General features: G+C 46.9%; 1 protein-coding gene across 1 annotated transcript in view; it reads right to left on the bottom strand.

The window, feature by feature from the left end:
• Positions 1 to 5,705: 5,705 nt before the first annotated feature.
• Positions 5,706 to 22,991, bottom strand: part of OSGEPL1 (O-sialoglycoprotein endopeptidase like 1) — a 227,730-nt gene continuing 210,444 nt past the window's right edge. The window contains exon 8 of the mRNA XM_056533917.1: positions 5,706 to 7,509. Coding sequence (XP_056389892.1) covers positions 7,431 to 7,509 — 79 coding nt within the window. The 3' untranslated portion in view covers positions 5,706 to 7,430. The remainder of the gene's footprint in view (positions 7,510 to 22,991) is intronic.

The following is a 22,991-nucleotide window of genomic DNA, read 5'->3' as shown; positions in this document are numbered from 1 at the left end:
CCGACAGTCCTACATACTGTATACTGTACATACTGTATTAAATGCCGACAGCCCTACATACTGTATACCTGGGGCACTACCATTCCCACCCTCCCCTATCCCCGGCAATAATAGGATTTAGGGTACTTCTTCCCAATAGGGGCTAAAAAATCGTCCCCATCTCTACCACACTACAGGCTTCGTACGGCTGCTGCATACCATACACAGTATATTTGTGTATAGCTCCTTATCTGTGACTTTACCCCTTGGGTTACCAAACAGCTCTCTTAATCACGCTGGTTTTTTTTCCCCACTGATCAATATATTAGGCAGTATATACTGCCAATCTCCATCAGCCCACACCTCACATCCCTATCCATCTAGCAAGATGCCTCACAGCACATCTAGCCGGTCACATTACCCTCTTACCCATATCTGTGTTAGTTCTTCTAAGCCAGGTCCGCCCCTTTTCAACTCCGCTACCGCTGCATATCGCCCCGCTGTGCGATAGCAGACTCACCCGTATGGGTACAGCTACCTCTTGAGGTCCGCCCCTTTTGAACTTCGCCACCGCTCCATAGCGCTAAGGGATCTGACAGCTCCGGAGTCAAAGTGATACACACGTAACACAGGTCTCCGCCTCCTGACCTATCAGGAGCATCTTCAGCTCCGCTCACCCAATCAGCCTTGTTCCCTCGGCTGCAGGAATAAAGAAGGATATCTCTCTACGGCCGATATAGTTTCCTAGTAAAGCAATCCCTGCACATACCTGCATCATATTGCCCTTACCTCACAGTCCCTTGCAGGTTGCTGACTTCCCGGCCGTCTAATGCATATGCAGGAATGCACCCGTACGGCACCAGGTTTCCAGCTGCAGATGCTCTACTTACCTACGCTACTTGCGTAAACCATGTTTGTGAATTACCAAATGAACATAACCTTTATGGTTGCGTAAGGAATGTCTTTTAACCGCATCTGTTCACTATGTTGTATGCACACTGCCAGACGGAGGGTTCAGTTCGGACCAGAAACGCGTTGCTTTCTGTGCTAATAAACCACCTTTTAGACACTGAGAAGGGTCTATAGAGCTTTCTTTCCATCAGGACCAGCGCCACCAACGGCCCAACTTTGCTTTTTCTTGTTACTTGCTGATAATCTTGACTTTCCTTTTTGCTTACTCCGAAGGTTTGCTTGCTGGGAGTTATTAATGATGTGGTCTCCGGCTCCCACAGACTGTTGCTTATTCGCTTTTTGTTATTCTGTGCCTGTAAAGTGGTTGCACTGCCGTAGATTGTGATTTGCCATAGATTGTGATGGAGTGACTCAGCAGTTTTCCCTGCTCGAGCGCTCCGCCTCCATTACATTCTATAGGCTTACATTCGCACACCACCCCCCAACCATTGGTTACTGCGGGGGTGCGAGTGTCACATGGCATATTTAATCATCAGGCATCGCAGCTCACGGCAGTCTCACTTGGGCTATCAAAGGGAGAGGGTCTATCCCTGTGATAGCCCGAAGCTGCACGGAGCTCTCATGGCCTTTGTGGCCCGATTCCGAGAGCAGTATCGGGCCACAGAAGCTAATACTTTTACCGTTTTATTGTCACCCGCCAGCGCGCTCGTTCGCCACCGCTATCAGGATCCCTATGCCCGATAGCGGCGTTATCAGCTTGTCACCCGCCAGCGCGATCGCTCGACAGCGCTATCGGGATCCCTATGCCCGATAGCGCCGACAACCGCTTGCCTCCCCACCCGCTGCTCTGCTCCCCGTCCCCTGTTAACTCTCAGGGAAAGGGGAACAGAAAGTAGAGCAGCGGGCACAGCTAAAGTAGTACTGCGCATGAGTAGCACTATGCAAATAGCGTAGGTAGGTAGCGTAGCCGTAGATTAGTGTAAGTTGTAATTTAGCATAGTTTAGTATTAAAAGTGAAAGGGGGTTAGGCACCACAACTCCCAGCATGGGAGTTGTAGTTTAGGACAACAACTCCCAGCATGCCCAGACAGCTGAAGGCTGCCCGGGCATGCTGGGAGTTGTAGTGCAGTTATGGGACCACAAATCCCAGCATGCCCAGACAGCTGAAGGCTGCCAGGGCATGCTGGGAGTTGTAGTTTAGCTTAGATTAGACAGCAAAAGGACTTCAACTCCCAGCATGCCCAGAAAGCTAAAGGCTGCCCAGGCATGCTGGGAGTTGTAGTTTAGCTGATGGGACCACAACTCCCAACATGCCCAGACAGCTGAAGGCTGCGTGGTGATGCTGGGAGTTGTAGTGCAGTGAAGGCACCACAACTCTCAGCATCCCCACGCAGCCTTCAGCTGTCTGGGCATGCTGGGAGTTGTGGTCCCATCAGCTAAACTACAACTCCCAGCATGCCTTGGGCAGCCTTTAGCTGTCTGGGCATGCTAAATCCCCGTTAATTTTTAATACTAAAACTATGCTAAATTACAACCTACACTAATCTACGGCTATGCTACCTACCTACGCTTTTTGCTTAGTGCTGCGCATGCACAGTACTACTTTTGCTGCGCCCGCTGCTCTACTTTCTGTTCCCCTTTCCCTGAGAGTTAACAGGGGACGGGGAGCAGAGCAGCGGGTGGGGAGACAAGCGGTTGTCAGCGCTATCGGGCATAGGGATCCCGATAGCGCTGTCGAGCGATCGCGCTGGCGGGTGACAATAAAACAGTAAAAGTATTAGCTTCTGTGGCCCGATACCACTCTCGGAATCGGGCCACAAAGGCCATGAGAGCTCCGTGCAGCTTCGGGCTATCACAGGGAGAGATCCTCTCCCTGTGATAGCCCAAGTGAGACTGCCGTGAGCTGTGATGCCTGATGATTAAATACGTCACGTGACACTCGCACCCCCCTCCCAGCCCCCGCAGTAACCATTGGTTGGGGGGTGGTGTGCCAGTGTCAGCCTATAGATTGTAATGGAGGCAGAGCGCTCGAGCAGGGAAAACTGCTGAGTCACTCCATCACAATCTATGGCAAATCACAATCTACGGCAGTGCGCCGGTTTGCTGTGAACAGACAGCTTTTCAAAAGTTCAGCGTACCTGGTGAGTCAAACTTTTGAAAAGCTCACTCATCTCTAATTATGATTATTAAAATATGAAGAGAAAAAAAACAATAAAAGAAAAATTCCTGCATAAGATGTATGATTGAGGGGGTCCCGACACTGGGAACCCCAGCAATCTCCTGCATGCCACCCTGGTATTAAGAACTGTTCCTTCTAAACCCTGGGTTCAAGGCTGTGGTTGTGATGTCACTCCACACCCCCTCGTGACGTCATGCCATGCCCCCTTGTGATGTGTCAACCCCTTCAGTCATATCTATGGAAGGGAGCGTGACGGCTTTGGATAGGGGATAAGATGTCTAGGGGCGGAGAACTTTGAAGTCGCTTCCAGACTGTTCTGGTGGTGGCTAATCTCTCGATGAAAAAAAGGACTGGGCAGCTGCAATTCAACATGTCTTATTCTCCCCCATGACATCATCTGTCAAAGGATAGTCAGGAGGTCCCCATACACATTATATGATCACATTAGACATGTGTCAGCCAAATCTGCCAATGCATGTCTAAAGTGTATGGGGGACTTAAAGTGTTCCTATGTCAAGTAGAGAAAATGGCAGAGAAAATTACTGTACCGGTACCATTCATTTTCTGCTTGTCAGAAAAGCTAGGGATGCCACTGTGCCTGTTTCTTTTCTACTAGACAAAGAATTATAGCATAATGCCTGCTCATCAGCTGTGATTCCTCCATCTCTGCTGAGGGCACAGTAAAGAAAGGAATAAGCTTTATTGGCAGACATGTATGTTAAAAGAGTAAGGAAGTATAGCACTAGGGGTAATTATAACAATACAGTATATAGCATAAAACTGATTGGTTATCCTACAAATTTATTTAGACTTATGATGGCAGAACAAAAGTATAATCATTGTATTGACTTTATATAACTAGCCGAACAGTCATTAATTTCTTTATTAAAGGCTATGTACTGAATTTTTTATTGTCCATTTTATTCCTAAAAGCCAAATGGTCTTCATTAAAAATGTCTTATCATTTTGCTGCTATCTAAAGATATCAATTAGACTGACTTTCTACTCTCTAAGTGTTAGGCTATGTTCACACGACAGAATTCCACTACAGTTCTATAGAATTTTGCTACACTCTGCACATGGCCGAATTTCCATTGCAGCAACATCTGCCGGAGAAGTCCGCAAAAACATTGAACCTGTAAAATTTTTTGCAGGATCCACAAGGAAATGCATTGCTATTTATGAGATGTAACTTTTAATATTGATTCTCTAAAAATGTCCACAGACTGACCACCAATATAAAACACTTGCAATTCTCATCAAATGAGAGTATGATAAACCACAGGATCCATGTATATCTTTCCCATGGCCGCACCACATCAGACAGCCATCTACATCCTGGACAGACCATCATTCAGGTGCACATCTCCATGATAGCATCTATGCCCCCCATCGTTTCCTGACGAATGGGGCGAGAAACACGTTGAGACGATTTTGAATTTATTGAGGTCCAGATAAGTACTGTGTATATTTATTGCCTGTTTGCCCAAAAAATACCAGTTTATGTATAAGTATGTCACTTTACATATTTCAACTGGTGACTTATCCATGAATTCATATCCCCAGGATGTATGTGGGATAGTTTGTGATTGTTTACATTGTTTTGGGCAACTATTAACATCAGCAGATTGACAAAAATAGCGTGTTTGATATTTAATATCCACGGTTGGGGAAAACAGCTGTATATTATTCACTGATATGTATCTTTAACATCATGCATGAGGGTTCAGTATTCATTTCTATCTTGACAATTGGATGCTGTCATTGTATATCAGATAGTCAGCAGGAATACAGTGTTCTTTATCTGAGAGTAATTTTTGTCTGTGGACATTGAGAAATACTATGTTTTTCTATTTTATACAGTTCTACATATGTACCATGGTTTATGCATTTGGTATGTGTGTACGTATACATGTATTGTGTACTCAGTAGTTATCAGTATATGTATAAACATAAATATTATCTATTGATTAAAACACACTATTTTGTATAAGGCATTAGGCTATTCTTCCATTCTCCTACCCCTGTATATCAGATAGGTAAACGATAGTGAGACAGTTTAGCCTCTTTTTGGCCGTAAACAAGGGCGACACACAGGATATTTGAGGGGTAGGTTTCAGAGCGGGGCCCGTCCTTATAAGGACAGATTACTCCGCCTAGGTGTAGGGGTAGATTAGGGAGTAGAGATTAGGGTGAAACCGGTAGAGGCCACGCATCACAGGTCACATCACACCCTAGGTCCTCCTTCCCCCTCCCACGTACCTCATCCCCCATACCTATCCCTTAGTACATATTTATATACTTATCTGGACTATACAGTAACCCCCCGACCTACGATGGCCCCGACATATGATAAAATCGACATACGATGGCCTCTCAGAGGCCATCGCATGTCGATGTCAGCATCAACATACGATACTTTTATATGTCGGGGCCATCGCATTAACTGCTATCCGACAGCGCAAAATGCTTAAGCTGCTGTCGGATAGCAGTTTAAGCATCCCTGGCAGGTTCGCTTACCTATTCCCGCTGCTCCGGGTCCACTTCGCGATCCTCCGGTGTCTTGCGCATCTTCTCCAGGGTCCGGGCCTTGCTTTCCGGCGTCGTTATTACGTCACTACGCACGCCGCGCCGGTGCAGCAGCATAATAACGTCACCAGAAAGCGAGGCCCGGACCCTGCAGAAGATGCGCAAGACACCGGAGGATCGCGAAGACGACACCGGAGCAGCTGGACAGCATCGGGAGCCCCTGGAACAGCAGCGGGAGCGGTGAGGACCTGGTGCGGAGCAGCGGGGACAGGTAAGTACAGCTTCCTATACTTTACATTGCACGGATCCCTCAACATACAATGGATTCGACAAACGATGGGTCGTTTGGAACGAATTACCATCGTATGTTGAGGGACCACTGTATATGTAAGTCTCCTAATTTTAGGAGCATTTGTAGTGCCCCATTGTGGGTATCTTTTTGGATCCGTACTGTTGCCCTATATGCTTGGGGAAAGATATACAGGGATCCTGTGGTTTATCATCCTCTCATTTTATGAGAATTACAAGTGTTTTGTATTGGTGGTCCGTTCTGTGGACATTTTTAGAGAATCAATATTAAAAGTTACATTTTAAAGTGTTCTTTCGGTGATAGTGCTTAGATTACACTTTAAATATTACAATTAGTTTTGTGATTTTGCTATTTATGAGATGGTGCATTTCTGAGCGGTCCTAGCGCCAGCATATTCTGTATTCTGCCGGTGCTCAGCTCAGCTGTCTGTTGAATGTCCACATGGTAATTTATCTGGCGGACATTCTCTTGTGTGAATATAGCTTAAGAGATAGCAGTAGGGAGGAGGTGACAAACCAGCTCAGACTGTGGACCAAGGTGGTAGGGACAAGGGCAAGAATTAACAGAGGCCAGCTAATTTTTGTGCCATAAGTGCAATCAATCACAAAATATATCAACAACAACCCCTTGGGGAATTATCTGCAAAGGGGCACAAACCCTAACCACTTAAGGACCCCCCCCCCCCTTAAATTTTTGATGAACAAACTAATAAGTGAACTAAAAACCCAATGCATAGCTTATTCAGTTTAGACCACTCTTGTGATCAAAGGCGTTTAGTTTTTCAGAGGCGGATTCAGACTAGTTTATCCCTGGTTTTTACCTACTAGGCATGTGCATCAGTACCTCTATACTGAACTGTATGTAGTGATCCAAAGCTCAGGAATCAGTTTACCAGCCAAGGCTAGTGACTGCTGACCACCCCTATGCACACACTATTTGTAGTTATCAGTTCATTGCCATTAGAAAATTGTAGTTATTGTGTAACACAGTAACCTATCCAACGTGTTACGGGTACACCAGCTTCGTCAAAGGTAGAGGACTACTCATTAATAAGAATAAATCACAAATAAGTATAAAGCACAAATTAAAATAATTTAAAAAAGGTGTCCATAGCCTTTAAAGGGGTTGTCCAGGCAAAACTAAAATTTGCTCCTGGGTTTGAGGCATTGTAAAAATAATTAACTATACTCACCTCCTCTTGTTCCCCAGAAGCTGCCATGCCACAATACTCCACTGGTCTCTGCTTCTTTGGGGATGTGGTTAGTCCGGAAGCCACAGGACTTGCTCACTTAGTCGACCGGTGGCCAAAGTAGAGTCCTGCCTCAGTCGTGCATTAGCTAAATAGGTAGGTGCTGTGGGGTCAGGATGCCACAGAACCCTGAAAGATCACAGACCTGCGAGTACTGAGAGCATTGGCACAGCAGCTGGTGGAGACCGGAGAATGTTAGTATAGGTTATTTTATAACCCCCAGCCTGAAGAACTCCTTTAAGTATCAAATTGCCAGTTACACTGCCAAAAATTTATTTCATAAATTTAAGAGGAGGCAACTTGATTGAAGCTTCCCGGACTTGTTCTGAGATGTCTGTTCCAAACAAAGCTCTAAAAGCAAGAGAATAATTATGCTTTCATAAACAGGATTACAACTACATTATGAATACTTTTACAACCTACACAACGTTTGCTATGAATTAGATGTATTGCTTGTCATTTGCTTTCACAGCCTTAAAATAGCATTGCCATGTAAAGTTTATGCAAATGTGTTAAAGTTTATCAAGTATAAAACATGGTTGTAGAGCTTTGAACTTGTTATTGTTGACATAGTTCCCAATTGCAACAGTTTGTACTGTGAGCATTTTAACCTATTGGGAATGAAGGGCGTACAGGTACGCCCTTGCGTCATGGTACTTAAAGGGGGCGGAGTGCCCCTAGACATCTTATCCCCTATCCAAAGGATAGGGGATAAGATGTCAGAATGCCGTGGTCCCGCTGCTGGGGTCCCCCGGGATCGCCGCTGCGGCACTGCGCTATCATTGCTGCACAGCGCGAGTTCGCTCTGGGCGTAATGACGGGCGATACAGGGGACGGAGCAACATGACATCATGGCTCCGCCTCTCGTGACCTCACGGCCCGTCCCCTTAATGCAAGTCTATGGCAGGGAGCGTGACGACCGCCACGCCCCCTCCCATAGACTTGTATTGAGGAGAACGGACCGTGATGGCACGAGGGGCGGAGCCGTGACGCAACGATGCTCCGGCCCCTGTATTGCCCGTCATTACGTGCAGAGCGAATCCCGGGGCTCCCCAACAGCGGGACCGTGGCAATCTGACATCTTATCCCCTATCCTTTGGGGTACCCGTTTAAGGAAGGAGGGCGTACATGTAAGCCCTCGTCCCGTTCCCGGGGTTTGAAGTGCGCTCACGAGCTAAGCACGCTTTAAAGACCCGGTGGGTCCCGACTGCTATCAGCAGCCAGGACCCAGGGTTAATGCCGGGCACCACCGATCGGGCCAATGCCCGGCATTAAGCCTTTAGACACCGTAATCGCGGAGTCTAAACCGAAAGTAAAAGTGTCCAGGCAGCTCAGCAGAGCTGATTGGGACCATCACGGTGAAACCGCAATGTCCTGATAAGCAAAGAAGACAGCTGGAGGGTGATCACCTGCCTCCTCGCTGTCCTATTGGTGATCTGCTGCTAAAAGTTTGAATCCCCCCTTTTCCCATTTTTATTATGAAATAATAAAATAAAAATAATCATATGTGGTACCGTTGTGTGCGTAAATGTCCGAACTATTAAAATATAAGGGTACTTTAACTGCACAGCCGATGGCGTACACGTAAAAAAATACCAAAGTCCAAAATTGAACATTTTTGGTCACTTCATATAATATAAAATAAATTGATAAAAGCAATCAAAAAATTCAGATCAAAACAAAAATGATACAGATTAAAACTACAGACCACTGCGCAAAAAAGGCTTTTGCTCCTTTTATCACCTATGAAAAAGAAAAGTTTACACTAACATGCTGGTGTTGCCCCATACATTTAATTTTCATAAGAGGTAAAAGGAGAAAAGGCACCACAAAATTTGTAACTCAATTTCTCCCAAGTACGGAAATACCCCATGTGTGGACATAAAGCGCTCTGCGGGAGCACAACAGGACTGAGGCGTTAAAGAGCACCATGTAGATTTGAGGCCTAAATTTGCACTGGGGTGGCTGAAAGTTGCAGAAGCTATGACAAACGAAAAAAAAAAAAAAAAACACTCACATGTGACCCCATTTTGGAAACTGCACCCCTCACGGAATCTAACAAGGGGTGCAGTGAGCATTTAAACCCCACTGGCATTTGACAGATCTTTGGAACAGTGGGCTGTGCATATCGAAAATTAAATTTTTCATTTTCACGGACATTACCTGGCAGGGGAGATGGTCATGATCCCCAAGGTCTGAAGGACTCCCAGCATGTGGTAGAGATCTTGCATAGTACAATTGATGTACTTATCGTTCTTACTGGAACCGTAATGCTCAAGAGCAAAACCACCTGAAGAACTTCTTCTGGAACGGCCTCGGAACATAGGAAGAAGATCTTGAAGATTGCAGCTCCGGAAGAAGCAGACGAAGACTTTCGAAGAAGTTGATCGGAGGGAATTCAGGAACTTCGGCGAAAGAGAAGGTGCAGAATCTCCCCGGAAAAGCTCAGCGCTTTTTGACAATATTTGCATGGCTCCTCTCAACGGTGAAATATTTGCATAGCTCCTCCCACCCAGGAAAGCAGACTTTGCGAAGACTCTCCAAAAGAAGAAAAGGAAGCGAAAAAGAGCCTGCTGGAAAAAGTCAAGTTGACCCAGAAGGAAGCTGCAGGGCAAAGCCTGGAGGCCCAGCCCCAACCCAAGTAAAATTTCTACCACCAGCTCCACCCCGGCAAAGCAGAAGGGCAGCAGGACCCCAAATCAAGATGCTGCAGCACTGGATGAGGCAGACTGTTGCCCTGAGGCTCAAGCCTGTGGATGGAAGAGTGCTGGACATGTCCCATGACGTGTTCTGCAAGAAGATTTTTGTGGAACAGGGCTTCTCCTCAGCGGACACCCTCGGCATTGCAACATTCATGACCGGGATCATCTACATTACCTTTGCCACCATTAACACCTCTAGAAAATACTGGGAGGCGGTGAAAGCGATGAGTCCTAAATCCCCTGTCCAAGTCCTAAATGCCCTATCCAAAGAGAGGAGAGGTAGGTGACTGTCACAATGTGGAACCCACACATCCCCGGCAAGGACATCTCATAGTTCCTGAGGTACTTCTGCACTGTGGTGAAGGAGCCCACTCACATCCTGAACTCCCTCGGATTCTGGACCTGCAAGTGGTCCGTGGTCATCAGACTAAACAAGGACCATTCCTCTCCAGATTACAACACCTGCCAAAGACCTTTTCCTTGGGCAACTCCACAGGACTTACTTTCTACCAGGACATGCCACAGACCTGCAGGAGATGTGGCAAGAAGGGTCACGAGAGTAAGGACTGCAAGGAAGAGGCCAGCAGGTTTTGCCAAGTGACAGGTCACACGAACTGCCCGAAGAGCAAGACTTACAACCTCTGCAGACTAGCGGCCCACAGCTACAAGAACTGCCCCCAGAGGGAGAGAACATGGGCATCTTTGAAAGCGAAAGCACCGAAGCCAGCCGCAGCTCAGGAGCCAGCGGCACAGAAGGCCAAACCGACCAAGGAGGGTAAGAAGGTGAAAGCCACCACCCATGCCCAGGTCCAAGTGTTGTGGAAAAAGAAAAAAGGGGAGAGGGCTGTGCCTCATGTATTACCTAGGGTATCTGTGTCCCAATCAGGGACTAGGGGCGCTGCAAATATATAAAATAGGCATATCACCCCTTAGGGTTACTCAGCATGTGGAAGCGAACTGCACAGCCCAGGGTCCAACGGGAGAGGATGAAATCATTTCTTCTTGATCGGACGGGAGAAGAAGAGAAAATAATGGAACCTTGTCTAGGTGCTGTTCGCAGATCCAGGTTAATGAAACACGAATATGTATGGAAAGTAAAGTGCCCGGAAGGCACTATGTTTATTAATAGAGCTTCCAATGACGTGTTTTGTAGGGTGTTTCCTCCTTCCACAGATCGGCAATCTGAGGAAGGAGAAAATACCCTCCGAAACTCGTCATTGGAAGCTCTATTAATAAACCGTGCCTACGAGCACTTTACTTTCCATACATATTCATGTTTCATTAACCTGGATCTGCGAACAGCTCCTTGACAAGGTTCCGTTATTTTCTCTTCATTTCTTCCAGGTCCAAGTGTAGCAGTTCAAAGCACAGTCTATGGAGGAACTTCTAGAGGATCCAGAGGTGCAGGAATTGCTAGACATACTGGCCAATCCGGTCTACAGTGTATTCTTGGAAAGGTGCTTTGAGAGGCAGCAGGAGCTGACAGGCACCAGAGAAGAGGATCCGCCCGACCGGAGAAGTAATTAGTATCTGAACTAATATCTCTTTTCTTTATTCCCATGGCTGATCTTAACATCTTTAGCATTTATGTGAGGCGTATTAGAGATAGGTTTAGATTTCAGACTGTGATTACTTTCTTAGACTCTCAGAGGTGTGATGTTTACATGCTGCAGGAATGTACTTTGTCCTCTTCTAGGTCTTACAATCATATGGCCAGGCAGTGGTCTCACGATCCTTCCTACTGGTCTGGTGGGGGTGACTGTAGGTCTGCGGGGGTGGCCATCCTGATCAGGAAAAGAAACACTGCACTTGATTACGTCCAGGAGTTCGTCTGCGGCAGACTTCATGTCGCAGACGGTTCCTGTGCGGGTAAGCCGGTTCCGCTCATCAACGTGTATGCCTCCCCTGAGAAGAATGTCCATCTGAAGGTTCTCAGGACCATACAAACTCAGCTTGCTACCTCTAGGGCAGTAGTGTATAGTGATGACTTCAACTACCCCATTGAGGTGGACGGGCGCAGTTCTAAATATCAATTACACTAAGGCCCACTAAACTATAATTAGCTGAACCCCAGGGCCGTAGCCCGGGGTGTAACACCCCTATTGATATAACCTTAAAATGTAACTTTTATTGTGCACAAAGATAAAATAAAACCCAGCAAAAAGAATTAAAACTTATTCCAGTAGGGACAGTGAACTGTGTATGTATTGGAGATATATACTCCAGTAAAGAATACACAGGTACTGCAAATACCTAATGTCCCACTGGATAATGTTTAAAAATGTAACACTATATTGCCAGCTTCTAGATGTTTCGCCGTTACAACGGTGTTCTAAAGAGGCAAATCATGGCAATGGCTCCAATACACCGCACAGGCCTGGCCTCCCCATGCCACCGTTTGCAAGGCCATCACCTGGACCCCTTTTCGCTTCATCTGGGGCAAAATGGTTAAGCGGACTGTGATGTATAAGGAGCCCCGGCAAGGGTGGGAAAGGATTGCCTGATATCCCCACTCTGCTGAAGGGGTTCCTTTGCATGTGTCAGCGTGCAGCGGAATCTTTTGTGAAAAAGAATGGCTCAGCGGGCAGGTCCATGTCTCGTTAGTTTCTTTTGCCCCTTTGGAAGGGGGTAGGTTGGGACAAGTGGGACAGCTCCATCCCTAACAACTGGAACACCCCCTGGTTCTATGGGGACGTTGTCCGATTTGTGAGGAAGCACCAGCTGGAAGTACTGAAGCCCGACCTGTGGAAGCCAAAGACCATCTACAAGTTCATCCGAGCTAAGGACTTGTTGGAGCTATCTCCGCGCGGCCACGACAAAGACTGTTTGGGCCAACGTGGCTTCAAAGCGGCTTACCAATGGACATAAGGACTTATCATGGATGGCCATTAAGGGAGGACTATCTCTTAGGTCGTTCATGCATGCCCGTGACCTGTGCAGAACCCGGTACTGCCCCCGGTGCCCCTACGTGGAGGAAACATCTTTGCCTGTGTTTTGGAAGTGCCCCTTTGCGCAGGGTCAGTTGAACGCCCAGGAACATGAACTCAGAGACTCTGTACCTAGGAATTGCCTATCATACCACTTGGTGCTTTACGGTCTGTTTCCTGGGACCCACGATGTGGAGGCCATCCAGGAGGCCTGGCGCATTATGAACTGTTTTAACTCCTTGGGGACGGAGGGCGTATGCATACGCCCTCGCGTCCCGTCACTTAAGGACGTAGGGCGTATCCATACGCACTCGGCATTTCTGATCACTGGCGCTTGCCGGGCGGTGATTGGACCGGGATGATTGCTGATATCCATCAGCAGGCATCCCGTGGCAATGCCTAGGGGGGTCCTGAGACCCCCCATGTCGGCAATCGTGGCAAATCGCTGGTCAATTCAGACCAGCGATCTGCCCGCAATCCGGGCCATTCGGGTCACTGGTGACCCGATCGCCTGGAAAATAAGAATGATCGGAGCTCCAGAGACAGCTCCAACCATCCTAAAGGATAGGAGCGAGGTGGCAGTGCCACCCCCTCCTATCCTCTGCCATTGGTCGGTCAGGCTTACCACCAATGGCAGGAGGGGGCCGGGGGGGGGTTAGAGTTCATTTCGCCCGCTCTGGCCACCGATCGGAAGTCGGTACAGAGCAGGGGAACACGGGCGGCGAGGAAGGGGGGGGGGGGGACATGGCCTGACTTACCTGGATCGGTGGAGGTGGCGGAATCGGCATCCCGGAGCAGCGGCGGCAGCAGGAGGAGCGGCGGACGGAAAGTGCGGCGGAGAAGGCTGCAGTGAAGATTGCGATAAATGATCTTCACTGTGGCCTTCTAAAAGCTGCAAAACTACAACTCTCAGCATGCCCAGACAGTCAGTACTTGCTGAAAGTTGTAGCTTTGCAACATCTGGAGGACCACAGTTTGGAGACCACTGTGTAGTGGTCTCTAAACTGTGGTCCTCCAGATGTTGCAAAGCTACAACTTTCAGCAAGTACTGACTGTCTGGGCATGCTGAGAGTTGTAGTTTTGCAACATCTGAAGAGGAACAGTTTGGAAACCATGATAAGGTGGTCTCTAAACTGTAGCCCTCCAGATTGCAAAACTACAATTCCCAGCATGGCCAGAAAGACAGGGATGCTGGGCATGTAGTTCTGCAATATCTGGCCCTTCATATGTTGCAGAACTACAACTCCCAGCATGCCTGGACAGTCTGGGCATGCTTGGAGTTGTGGTTTTGCAACATCTGGAGGGCTACAGTTTGGAGACCACTACTTAGCGGTCTCCAAACTGTTCTTCCCCAGTTGTTGCATAACTACAACTCCTAGCATGCCCAGACTATCCAGGCATGCTGGGAGTTGTAGTTCTGCAACATCTGAAGGTTTGGGGTGCCTCCACCATGTGAATGTACAGGGTACATTCATACGGACGGGTTTACAGTGGGTTTCCTTCTACAAGTTTGAGCTGTGGCAAATTTTCCGCCGCAGCTCAAACTCCCAGCGGAAAACTTACTGTGAATCCCCGCCTGTGTGAATGTACCCTAAAAACACTACACTACACTAACAAATAATAAAAAGTAACACTACATATACACCCCCTTACACGTTCCCCCCCCCAAATAAAAATGAATAAAAAGTCACATACGGCAGTGTTTCCTAAAGGGAGCCTCCAGCTGTTGCAAAACCACAACTCCCCGTATTGCCGGACAGCCATAGACTGTCCTGGCAGGCTGGGAGTCTTGCAACAGCTGGAGGCACCCCGTTTGGGAAACACTGCTGTGGGGTTTTACTCTAGGTAACCGGGTCCACCCCTATTGCAAATTTCTTATTTAGGACTCAAATGCGCATGGTGCTCTCTCACTTCAGAGCCCTGTCGTATTTCAAGGCAACAGTTTAGGGCCACATATGGGGTATTTCCGTACTTGGGAGAAATTGCACTACAAATTTTGGGGCGATTTTTCTCCTTTTACCCCTTATGAAAATGTAAAGTTGGGGGCTACACCAGCATGTTAGTGTAAAAATGTTTTTTTACTAACATGCTGGTGTTGCCCCATACTTTTCATTTTCACAAGAGGTATAAGGAGAAAATGACCCCCAAAATTTGTAACACAATTTCTTCTGAGTACGGAAATACCCCATATGTGTACGTAAAATGCTCTACGGATGAACTACATGGCTCAGAAGTGAAGGAGCGCCATGTACATTTGAAGTCTAAATTGGTGATTTGCACAGGGGTGGCTGATTGTTACAGCGGTTCTGACATGAAAGCAAAAAAAAAAAAAATAAACACCCACATGTGACCCCATTTTGGAAACTACACCCCTCACGTAACGTAACAAGGGGTATAGTGAGCATTAACACCCTTCAGGTCTTTGACAAATTTTCGTTAAAGTTGGACATGAAAATTTAAAATTTGTTTTTTTTCCCCTAAAATGCTGGCGTCACCCCAAATTTTTAATTTTCGCAAGGGGTAATAGGAAAAAAGCCCCCAAAATTTGTAACCCCGTTTCTTCTGAGTATATAAATACCCCATATGTGGAAGTAAAGTGCTCTGCGGGTGAACTACATTGCTCAGAAGAGAAGGAGCGCTCATTGGGCTTTTTGAGAGCGAATTAGGCTGGAATCCAAAGTATAGGGGATAAGATGTCTGATCAAGGGGGTCTGGCCGCTGGGACCCCCACGCGATCTCCGAGCAGGCACCCAGCATTCTGAACATTATGTTCAGAATGCTGAGTTTGGCCGGCCGTGGTCTTGACATCATCCACAATCCCTGTTTATGTCTAATGTTCAGAACACGGAGTGCCTGCACGGAGATCACTGGTGGTCCCAGCAGCCTTACCCCTGTGATCAGACATCTTTTCCCCTATCCTTTGGACCCAGACCATTTTCACCTTAACCCCTTAAGGACTCAGCCCATTTTGGCCTTAAGGACTTAATTTTTACGTTTTCATTTTTTCCTCCTCGCCTTCTAAAATTCATAACTCTTTTATATTTTCATCCACAGACTAGTATGAGGGCTTATTTTTTGCGTGACCAGTTGTCCTTTGTAATGACATCACTCATTATATCATAAAATGTATGGCGCAACCAAAAAACACTATTTTTGTGGGGAAATTAAAACGAAAAACGCAATTTTGCTACCGTATATACTCGAGTATAAGCCGAGTTTTTCAGCACGATTTTTCGTGCTGAAAACACCCCCCTCGGCTTATACTCGAGTGAACTCCCCCACCCGCAGTGGTCTTCAACCTGCGGACCTCCAGAGGTTTCAAAACTACAACTCCCAGCAAGCCCAGGCAGCCATCGGCTGTCCGGGCTTGCTGGGAGTTGTAGTTTTGAAACCTCCGGAGGTCCGCAGGTTGAAGACCACTGCGGCCTTCAACATCATCCAGCCCCCTCTCACCCCCCTTTAGTTCTGAATACTCACCTCCGCTCGGCGCTGGTCCGGTCCTGCAGGACTGTCCGGTGAGGAGGTGGTCCGGTGGGATAGTGTTCCGGGCTGCTATCTTCACCGGGGAGGCCTCTTCTAAGCGCTTCGGGCCCGGCCTCAGAATAGTCACGTTGCCGTGACAACGACGCAGAGGTGCGTTCATTGCCAACGTAATTCTGCGTCATTGTCAAGGCAACGCCTCTATTCCGGGCCGGAAGCGCGGAGAAGAGGCGCCCCCGGTGAAGATAGCAGCCCGGACCACCTCCTCACCGGACCACCTCCTCACCGGACAGTCCTGCAGGACCGGACCAGCGCCGAGCGGAGGTGAGTACTGTACAGAACTAAAGGGGGGTGAGAGGGGGCTGGATGATGTTGAAGGCCGCAGTAGTCTTCAACCTGCGGACCTCCGGAGGTTTCAAAACTACAACTCCCAGCAAGCCCGGACAGCCGATGGCTGCCCGGGCTTGCTGGGAGTTGTAGTTTTGAAACCTCTGGAGGTCCGCAGGTTGAAGACCACTGAGGGCGAATGATGAGAAGAGGATGATGAAGGGGGGGGGGGGGGGGTGTGGGGATGATGAAGGGGGGGGTGTGGGATGATGACAAGGGGATGATGAAGGGGGGATGTGTGGGATGATAAGGGGATGATGAAGGGGGGATGTGTGGGATGATAAGGGGATGATGAAGGGGGGATGTGTGGGATGATGACAAGGGGATGATGAAGGGGGGATGTGCGGGATGATAAGGGGATGATGAAGGGGGGATGTGTGGGATGATGACAAGGGGATGATGAAGGGGGGATGTGCGGGATGATAAGGGGATGATGAAGGGGGGATGTGTGGGATGATGACAAGGGGATGATGAAGGGGGGATGTGTGGGATGATAAGGGGATGATGAAGGGGGGATGTGTGGGATGATGACAAGGGGATGATGATGAGGATGTTAATGACGGGTCTGGATGATGACAGGGGGATGATTCCCACCCTAGGCTTATACTCGAGTCAATAACTTTTCCTGGGATTTTGGGTTGAAATTAGGGGTCTCGGCTTATACTCGGGTCGGCTTATACTCGAGTATATACGGTAATTTTGGAAGGTTTTGTTTTCACGCCGTACAATTTATGGTAAAAATGACATGTGTTCTTTATTCTGAGGGTCAATACGATTAAAATGATACCCATTATTACATACTTTTATATTCTTGTTGCGCTTAAAAAAAATCACAAACTTTTTAACCAAATTAGTACGTTTATAATCCCTTTATTTTGATGACCTTTAACTTTTTTATTTTTCCGTATAAGTGGCGGTATGGGGGCTCATTTTTTGCGCCATGATCTGTACTTTTTTTTGATACCACATTTGCATATAAAAAACTTTTAATACACTTTTTATAATTTTTTTTTTTAATAAAATGTATTAAAAAAGTAGGAATTTTGGACTTTTTTAATTTTTTTTCGTTCACGCCGTTCACCGTACGGGATCATTAACATTTTATTTTAATAGTTCGGACATTTACGCACGCGGCGATACCAAATATGTCTATAAAAAATGTTTTTTACGCTTTTTGGGGGTAAAATAGGAAAAAACGGACGTTTTACTTTTTTATTGGGGGAGGGGATTTTTCACTTTTTTTTAACTTTTACTTTTACATTTTTTTACATTTTTTTTTACACTTGAATAGTCCCCATAGGGGACTATTCATAGCAATACCATGATTGCTAATACTGATCTGTTCTATGTATAGGACATAGAACAGATCAGTATTAATCGGTCATCTTCTGCTCTGGTCTGCTCGATCACAGACCAGAGCAGGAGACCTCGGGAGCCGCACGGAGGAAGGAGAGGGGACCTCCGTGCGGCGTTATGAATGATCGGATCCCCGCAGCAGCGCTGCGGGCGATCCGATCGTTCATTTAAATCGCGAACTCCCGCAGATGCCGGGATCTGTATTGATCCCGGCACCTGAGGGGTTAATGGCGGACGCCCGCGAGATCGCGGGCGTCGGCCATTGCCGGCGGGTCCCTGGCTGCGATCAGCAGCCGGGATCAGCCGCGCATGACACGGGCATCGCTCCGATGCCCGCGGTTATGCTTAGGACGTAAATGTACGTCCTGGTGCGTTAAGTACCACCTCACCAGGACGTACATTTACGTCCTGCGTCCTTAAGGGGTTAAGGACCCGGCCATTTTTTGCACATCTGACCACTGTCACTTTAAGCATTAATAACTCTGGAATGCTTTTACTTTTCATTCTGATTCTGAGACAGTTTTTTTGTGACATATTCTACTTTATGTTAGTGGTACATTTTTGTCGATACTTGCATCATTACTTGGTGAAAAATTGCAAAAGTTTATGAAAAAATTTAAAATTTAGCATTTTTCTAACTTTTAAGCTCTCTGTTTGTAAGGAAAACAGACATTCCAAATAAATTATATATTGATTCACATATACAATATGTCTTTATATTTGCATCATAAAGTTTACATGTTTTTACTTTTGGAAGACATCAGAGGGCTTCAAAGTTCAGCAGCAATTTTCCAATCTTTCAAAAAAAAAATTCAAAATTGGAACTTTTCAGGGACCAGTTCAGTTTTGAAGTGGATTTGAAGGGCCTTCATATTAGAAATATCCCAAAAATGACCCCCTTATAAAAATTGCATCCCTCAAAGTATCCAAAATGACATTTAGTAAGTGTGTTAACCCTTTAGGTGTTTCACAGGAATAGCAGCAAAGTGAAGGAGAAAATTGAAAATCTTAATTTTTTACACTCGCATGTTCTTGTAGACCCAGTTTTTGAATTTTTTTACAAGGGGTAATAGGAGAAAAAGCCCCCCAAAATTTGTAACCCAATTTCTCTCGAGTAAGGAAATACCTCATATGTGTATGTCAAGTGTTCGACGGGCGCAGTAGAGGGCTCAGAAGGGAAGGAGCACTAATGGGATTTTGGAGAATTAATTTTGCTGAAATGGTTTTTGGGGGGCATGTCATATTTAGGAAGCCCCTATGGTGTCAGAACAGCAGAAAACCCCCACAAGGCATACCATTTTGGAAACTACAACCCTCAAGGCACGTAACAAGGGGTCCAGTGAGCATTAACACACCACAGGTGTTTGACGACTTTTCATTAAAGTCGGATATGTAAATGAAAAAAAAAAATTTTCCACTAAAGTGCAGTTTTCCCCCCAAATTTACAATTTTTACTAAGGGAAATGGGAGAAAATGTCCCCCAAAATATGTAACCCCCATCTATTCGGAGTATGGAAATACCCCTTGTTAGGACGTAAAATGCTCTGCGGGCAAACTAAAATGCTCAGAAGTGAAGGAGTCATCACATTTGCCTTTTGGACAGCAAATTTAGCTGAAATGGTTTTTGGGGGGCATGTCGCATTTAGGAAGCCCCTATGGTGCCAGAACAGCAAAAAACAAACAAACACATGGCATACTAATTTGGCAACTACACCCCTTAACCCGTTCAGGACCCATGACGTAACGTTACGTCCCGACACCCTGGGTCTTAAGGACCCATGACGTAGTTACGTCATGGGCAGTTCCTGTCCCCGCCGTGCGCCGGGCGGAGATCGGGTCAGGATGCCTGCTGAAATCGTTCAGCAGGCATCCCGTGCAAATGCCCATGGGGGTCATCAGACCTCCCCATGTCGGCGATCGCCGCAAATCGCATGTGAATTCACACATGCGATATGCGGCTATTCCGGCGATGCGGGTCACGTGTGACCCGCTGACCCGGAGATACAAGGTGATCGGGGTGTATGATACACCCCCTATCACCCACTGTATCTACGGGGAGGTGGCGATTTCGTCACCCCCCCAGGATCGCTGCTATTGGCTGGACGATCGTCCAGCCAATAGCAGCCGGCAGGGGAGGGGTTAACAGCATCTTCCCGCAGCTCACGCCACTGGCTGAGTTCAGTCAGCGGTCAGAGCTGCTGGAGGAAGACCGGGACCCCCCCTCTGCCAAGATCGGAGCCCCCACAGAAGAAAAGAAGCCCCCCATAGATCAGGGAAAGAATACAATCCAGGGAAAGGTAGGGTAAAAAGTAAAAAAAACAAAGTAAAAATAAAATAAACATTTCCCCCCCCTCCCGCATAATAGGTCCCCAAGGGTCTTCTGCAGTTTTTCAGTGTGACCCGGGCCCTATTAGGGGTTCAGGGCGCTGCATTAGCCCCCCCATTATTTTTTTTTTTGGCTGCAGCATCCCCCCCCCCATATAACGGTGTGTGATTTCTAATCACACACCGTCACACCAAGCACACACACAGTACATACACCCTCCGTCGCCGCCTCTTGCTGCATAGGGGCCTGGTCGAAAAGCCAAGTGTCAGGCAGTACTGGAGCGGTGACGTCCTATACCAGACCCCGCTTTACAGTATGGTCATGACACAGAAGCGGTTTGAGGCCATTTGGAAATGCCTGCATTATGCAGATAATGCGGCATGTCCACCCCGAGGTGATCCCGCCCATGACCGGCTTTACAAAGTGAGGCCGGTCATCGATCACTTTGGGGCCAAATTTTTGGAGGCCTACGTACCGCTTAGGGAGCTCTCGGTTGATGAGTCTCTTATCAGCTTTAAGGGGAGACTCATCTTCCGCCAGTATATTCCCTCGAACCGGGCGCGATATGGCGTGAAGCTCTATAAACTTTGTGAGAGTACCTCCGGGTACACTCTCAAGTTTAGAGTGTATGAGGGACGAGATTCCCGTATTGAACCCCCAGATCGTTCCCCCACTCTGGGTGTTAGCGGGAAAATCGTTTGGGAGCTTGTGCACCCATTGCTGGATAAGGGTTACCACGTGTACGTGGACAACTTTTATACCAGCATCCCTCTGTTCACATCCCTTGCCGCCAGATCGACGTCCGCTTGTGGGACCGTGCGGAAAAACCAGAGAGGCCTCCCTCTAAATTTTGTTAAAACACCTATTCCCAAGGGTGAGTCCCGTGCCCTTACCCATGAAAACCTGTTGCTGGTCAAGTATAAGGATAAGAGGGATGTCCTTATGCTGACCAATATTCATGGTAACGGCAGCTCACCTGTCCCTGTGCGAGGTACCACAACAACAACGGTCCTCAAGCCAGATTGTATTCTGGACTACAATCGGTATATGGGGGGAGTTGATCTTTCTGATCAAGTCCTCAAGCCATACAACGCCATGCGGAAAACATGGGTATGGTACAAGAAAGTTGCGGTCTACATGGTACAGGTTGCCATGTACAACTCTTTTGTACTGTCCCAGTACGCTGGCAACACAGGGATATTCCTCCAGTTCCAAGAAGAAGTCCTAAAGGTCCTGATCTTTGGCGACCGGGAAAGAGCAGGCCAGACTTCCCAAGGAACTGGAAATATAGGTGCCATGATCGTACCAGGCCAACACTTTCCAGGTAAGGTCCCTCACACTGGAAAGAAGGGACGAGCCCAGAAAAGATGTGTTACAAGAGGGGGATTCGGAAGGACACCATCACTCAATGTGACACTTGCCCCGATCAGTCGGGCTTCTGCATTAAGGATTGCTTCAGGGAGTATCACACTTCCATGGAGTACAAAATTTTCCCTCTTCATTTTAATTTTCCACAATTTAACCCCAATGTACCAAGTCCAGAGTACATTCCAAGTTGTAACCCCATAAAACCCCTAAATTGCCCAAAAAAAATGCTTAATTAAAAATAAATAAATAAAAACTGATAAGACCTCTGGGGGTATTTTTTTTTTTTTTATAAAAAATGGGTCATGGGTCACTGAGTCACTATCATCAGGGACTTTTTACGTTGCCTCAAATGAGCAGCGTTCTCTCAACCTGAGGGGGGTGCGCATTTGAGGCAACAGGTTAGGGACAGCCACACACATCACATTCCCAGAATGATGATTCAGAGCATAGGGTTTGGGGTGGGCATATTTTTTAGTTTTGGCTATGCTCTGGATCATCATTCTGGGAACATAACCTGTTTTATAATTTTATGTCCCACTGTACCCCATTTTAGTTATTTAGTGTACCCCAGTTATTTACCCCATGTAATGCCCCTTGAGGGGGGGTCCCACTGTTAATACACAGCTCAAGGACCCTGACTGATCTCCGGCACCTCTGAGACCGGTGTGCATGCTGTTTACGCCCAGACATGAGGTATGTCCTTACTCCAAAAAAATTTACTTACAAATTTACAATGACATTTTCTCCTTTTACCACTTGTGAAAGTGAAAAATTTGGGGTAACCCCAGCATTTTAGTGTAAAAAAATAAAATTTTTCCTTTTCACATCCCACTTAATGAACATTTATCAAACACCTGTGGGGGGTTAAGGCTCACTGTACCCCTTGTTACGTTCCTTGCGGGGTGTAGTTTCCAAAATAGTATGCCATGTGGATTTTTTTTTGCTGTCCTGGCACCATAGGGGCTTCCTAAATGTGACATGCCCCCCCTCCCCCATTTCAGCAAAATTAGCAAATGTGACTCCTTCTCTTCTAAACATTGTAGTGCGCCTGCAGTGCACTTGACGTCCACATATGGGGTGTTTCCATACTCAGAGGAGATGGAGTTACAAATTTTGGGGGGCATTTTCTCCTATTACCCCTTGCAAAAATTGAAAATTTGGGGGAAAACTAGCATTTTAGTGAAAAAAAAGAAAAAATAATTTACACATCCAACTTTTAACGAAGTCGTCAAACACCTGTGGGGTGTTAAGACTCACTGTACCCCTTGTTACGTTCCTTGAGTGGTG

This window comes from Hyla sarda, chromosome 8 (genome assembly GCF_029499605.1).
Source record: "Hyla sarda isolate aHylSar1 chromosome 8, aHylSar1.hap1, whole genome shotgun sequence".
Lineage (NCBI taxonomy): Eukaryota > Metazoa > Chordata > Amphibia > Anura > Hylidae > Hyla > Hyla sarda.
Note: the sequence above shows the minus strand (reverse complement) of the source record. Positions and strands in the feature narration are given on the sequence as shown.